General features: G+C 32.8%; 1 protein-coding gene across 1 annotated transcript; it reads left to right on the plus strand.

Moving 5' to 3' along the window:
- The first annotated feature begins 3,152 nt into the window (after positions 1–3,152).
- On the plus strand, positions 3,153–4,788 carry LOC136201445 (bidirectional sugar transporter SWEET1). Its single transcript, XM_065992105.1, has 6 exons — positions 3,153–3,268; positions 3,353–3,389; positions 3,470–3,565; positions 3,657–3,936; positions 4,196–4,315; positions 4,400–4,788. Exons 1-6 carry the CDS (start codon positions 3,235–3,237, stop codon positions 4,559–4,561), a joined length of 729 nt encoding a protein of 242 aa, XP_065848177.1. The 5' UTR covers positions 3,153–3,234; the 3' UTR covers positions 4,562–4,788.
- The last annotated feature ends 270 nt before the right edge of the window (positions 4,789–5,058 follow it).

A 5,058-nucleotide genomic window follows, 5' to 3' on the forward strand; every position in this document is an offset into this window, starting at 1 on the left:
TCTAGCTCATCCTCACACCTATGCCTAAACCTTAAAAGTCTCTTTAACCACAAGATAGTGGGGTGATGTGGCATGGAAGTTGAGGGAAGTTAGGAGTAAGTTAGTGGTGGTTAATGGAGGTTGAGGAAGTTAGTGTGGTGGCAAGGTGGTGGACAAAATCTGAAAGAAATTTTTGGGTTAGTAGGTGAATTATTTACCTAAAATGTCACTAACAAATACTATAAATAGACCTCAAAGTCTTCATTCCAATACACTCATTCAACACACAAAACCCCCTCTCAAAGCTCCAATGCTTAGTTCTTAAGTTCTTCCTTTTGTTCTTCATTTTTTCTAGTTTTAATTCCTTTTGTTAGCTTGCTTTAGCTTTAATTCAAGTTTTAATAGCCTCCTTCCAAGTTTTTTCAATTCAATTTAGCATTACTAAGTCTCAAGTTTTCAATTCATTACCTTTCCAAATTAATTTTTCCAGATTCATCCAGTTATTTTCTAAGCCTAATTCCATCTATTTAAAGTCCATTTTTTCCTTCAATCCCTTTAACAAATTTGTTCCTGACTTCCTGATATTAAATTTAGCTTTTTGATTCACTCAATTCCGTGTCCAGAAACTTCATTTATAAACTGATCTTTGCACCCCCAAATTGTTTTAAACATTATGTTTCCAGCTCTTAGTATAATTCGTCTAGTGATTTTCAAAGCCCGTTTTCATTTGTTCAAAGTTTGTTTTAGCCTTCATTCCCTTCTAAACATATGTTCTTATCGTCCTGAAGTTCAATTTAGCCTTTTGATTCGCTTGATTCCGTATTCGTAAGCACTCATATGATTCCCCGAAGTTGAAGGTCGAATCTGCCCCATTCTTGCCTACTACAAGTCAGAAATTTTCTAGATCAATTCCGCTCGTGCCAACCAACTGCAGGGATCCGAGGACTTCACATCGGCATCAAAATTCAACGTCCAGCCGAGATAGCTATTGTGGCTCCGAGTTTGAGGTTGAATTTCAATTTTTATTTTTTGGTAACAAAGGAGGGCCGAGCCCAGAATTTCAATTTTTATTTGTTATTACATTACAATTATGTATTGATTTGTTTTCTAATTCAATTGACTAATCTATATGTTTAATCTATATGTTTAGTATAGACTTAATTCAATTGAAATAAATTTTATTTTTTTATTTTACTTTGAACATATGTATTCAAGCACTTATTCATATCAATAAAATATCAATTTTTCTAAAATCTCATGTCAATTTCGCACTTTAATTTTCTTTATTTTTCCGTCTTTAATTTACCTGCATTAGCTTAAATAAAAATAATTTATCTAGCAAAGTTTTTATAACGGCGCTAGAGACCCAAGATGGACTTTTTCAATCCTTGTGTCCCTCGTCAATCGCCTCGTTTAGATTTCAAGTTTTGGCGCACAAATTCCATAAACTTAACCACGTGTTCTAAAAATCGGCCAAGGCGGCCGCCTAAGCAGTGATTTTTAGAACGCCGTCCCGATTTCCACTAATCGGGCGGTATAAATCGGTTGACTGATTTTTGGCCTCCTAGACGGTCTCAGGAGGGTCTAGGCGGTTCCGAGGCGGCCTTTTTGAAAAAATTGATTCTTAAATTTTATGTCAATTTTTTTTAATTTAAAAAAAATTATTAAATAATAAAAAAAACCTTAAACTATTAAATTTATTTTTAAGAATATTAATTTTATTTTATTTTGACACATTTTATTATAAATGTTATTTTATTGATCTATTTGTTGTTTTTTAAGGATATTAATGTAAATAATATTAATATATATGTTTTTCTATCTTAAATATTTTATATTATTATTTTTACATAGTATAATTCATATATTAATTGTATTTATATAATACTTTATTTAATTAAAAATAAATAAATACAAAAAATACAAATCCGATTGATCCCCGATTAATCAGTAAAGGTCATGTCCGCCCGACTAGCGCCTAACGTCTTTTACAACCTTGCTTAACCATTTTAATTTAAAAATAGTCTTCTTTGGCACGCACACATCCTAACCATCCTAAGCATACGTGATAAGGTTGAAAAGTAACATATTCGCTTTTATTTGAAACATATTTTTATTAGCAAGTGAATTTTCACATGCACCTTAATGAGCGAGTGAATTTGCTCATTCACCGTTAGATATAGACTTATTAAATCTAAGCCTCAAAATACTTTGAATTTCCACCTTAATATTCTAATAAGTCTCGATCTAATGGTGAATGAGCAAATTCTACATGCTTATTAAGGTGCATGTGATCAAGACTGATTTATTAGTTATCTTACAATTTAATAATAGTAATTCATCATAAATTTATATAGTCACAACAGTAAAAAGAAAAAAGGAGAGAAAATATTTAATAATTTGAAACTCTTAACCTAGTGGTTGAGAGCTTACCTATGACTAGGGAAGTCTTGGGTTCGAATCACATCCGGGTGGGATGGAGATTTTTCTCTTTTTTCTTTAATGTAAACACATTGTGTGTAAATTTTTTTTTTTTAAAAAAAATTAATTTTTATTGATTCTCCTGAACGGCATATAAGAAGAATGTAGAAAATTCCTATAAAAAAAAAAGAACGGAAAAGGTTTATCTTGTCCGTAGATCTATAGATCTGCGTGGTTGTAAAAACAGAAAGGACTTAGATCCGAATGTCTGGAAGAGTCTAACTGATGAAGCATGGATTGCAGAGGTTTTTCAACGGGATTCGACGTACGAGAAGGATATGATTTCTTTGTTTGTTTTATTTGTACCTTTTATGGGTTTTATTGCTCTTTGTAGCCTTATTATTGCTCTTTGTAGCCTATATGGGTGGGAGGTTTTATTCGTCTTCATTCTCGTGTATGTATTTGTATTGTTAAATTAATGAAATGATATGGCTTTTTATCAAAAAAAAAAAAAAAAAAAAAATAAATAAATAAATAAATAAATGTAGTAAATAATTGATAAGGAGTTGAAATAAGTAGAGTAAAAAAGAGGGTTGATGCAAACGTGAGATTGAAATAAGAATGTCACGTTTTGACAGAGCAGGGAATCATAAAAGAGTAAATGGCGGTCAGCCCACAGTTGGGTCGCAGACACGAAAGTGTTTGTTTGGATAAGAACACAAACTTTTTTACTGTGAAGCGGTTATTCTCTTTTGTTTTTCTATATAACCCCATTCCCCCTCTCTTCTCCTCTTCCCCTCACTTCTCTCCTCTGTTTTCAAGATTCAAACTTCAATGGATGTCGCTCACTTCTTGTTTGGTATTTTCGGTGGGTGTTTTCTTCTTCTTGTTGTTGTTTTTGTTGCTTTTTCTTGATTTACCGTTGGTTGATGGTTTTGTATCTTGTTTTTAGGAAATGCTACTGCTCTTTTCCTGTTTCTGGCTCCTACGTACGTAGACATCTCTCTTCTCTCTTCTAGAATTGAATTTCTTGATGGTTTTCTTGATTTGTTGTAAAAATGGTTGACAGGATCACATTCAAGAGAATCATAAGGAGTAAATCAACTGAGCAGTTTTCAGGTATCCCGTATGTCATGACTTTGCTCAACTGTCTCCTCTCTGCCTGGTATGTTCTTCTTCGATCTCTCTTTCTTTTTGTATGATCTCTCTCTATCTCTCTTCTGATGCTGATCTTAGAATTATATGTTGTGATGTAGGTATGGTCTACCATTTGTTTCAAAGAACAATCTTTTAGTGTCAACAATAAACGGAACAGGAGCAGCAATTGAAACAATATATGTTATCATGTTCATCATCTATGCACCAAAAAAGCAAAAGGGAAAAATATTAGGCTTATTTACACTTGTCCTCACAATTTTTGCTACTGTGGCTTTAGTCTCCTTGTTTGCCCTTCACGGTCAGGCCAGAAAGCTCTTTTGTGGATTTGCTGCCACTATCTTTTCTATTATTATGTATGCCTCTCCTCTTTCTATCATTGTAAGTCCTTTTTTCACTTTTTTACCCAATAACATCATTTTATTTTTTTATTCGGTATGAATACAAACAAAAAGAGGAACGGTTGCACATGGAAGGATATCTTTCCTTCTTTTTTTGTTATATAGCAGTAGGTGAATGGCATTAAAACCTTGCTATGTTTATCTTAAAAAGATAGATTCATCTATGATTAAATTCATATGTGTGTATTGTATTTCCCCCAAAGAGTGGAAGGTTGTTGATGTAATATAAAAATGTGCAGAAATTGGTGATTAAAACAAAGAGTGTGGAGTACATGCCATTCTTCTTGTCACTGTTTGTTTTCTTATGTGGCACATCTTGGTTTGTGTTTGGTCTACTGGGCCATGATCCTTTTGTAGCTGTAAGTTTATATATATCCCTATTTAATTTAAATATAATATTCCAATTATCTTCTTGTCTTGAAAATGGCATTTAATGAATGCAGGTACCAAATGGGTTCGGGTGTGGACTTGGAGCACTCCAGCTGTTACTCTACTTCATCTACCGGAAAAACAAGGGTAAGGGTGGGGAAACTGATCAAAAGCCACCATCAGCATCAGCTCTACAAATGGGTCCAGATAAGCCCAATATTCAAGACCAAGTATAAACTCCTGCCCTACCCTACTGCCAAAACATCAACAATAACTAAATAATTACTTTTTTTTTTTTTTTTTTTGTATTTTTTTCTTAGAAAATCGATAATTGAAGTAATATAATACTAGCTCTCTAAATTGGAAATTGATACCAATCAAAAGAAAAGCCAACTTAGCTTTGATGATTTGGATTGTAGACAAACAAAAATTTGGATGGTATGATCGATATGTTACCATGTGGCATCTATTCCATTTAATTTTTATATAATGGTCCCATAAGTTGGCATCAAGGACGATTGTCGGTTAAGCCTTTCAATGTGATGTCGTTTTATTCAGCTTTTTACTTCTTTCCGTCTCTCCCTCTTATAGACCCATCCATCACCTCTTTGCGATCCTCCTTTTTCAATATCACTTTTAGTTCGTATGCAAGACTTTAAATTCCTCCATTCATATTTTAAAATTTTTCTTTAAATATCATTTATTGACGTAGGTTTTGTTCGTATAAACAATT

The sequence above is a fragment of the Euphorbia lathyris genome, chromosome 7 (genome assembly GCF_963576675.1).
Source record: "Euphorbia lathyris chromosome 7, ddEupLath1.1, whole genome shotgun sequence".
NCBI classification, from domain to species: domain Eukaryota; kingdom Viridiplantae; phylum Streptophyta; class Magnoliopsida; order Malpighiales; family Euphorbiaceae; genus Euphorbia; species Euphorbia lathyris.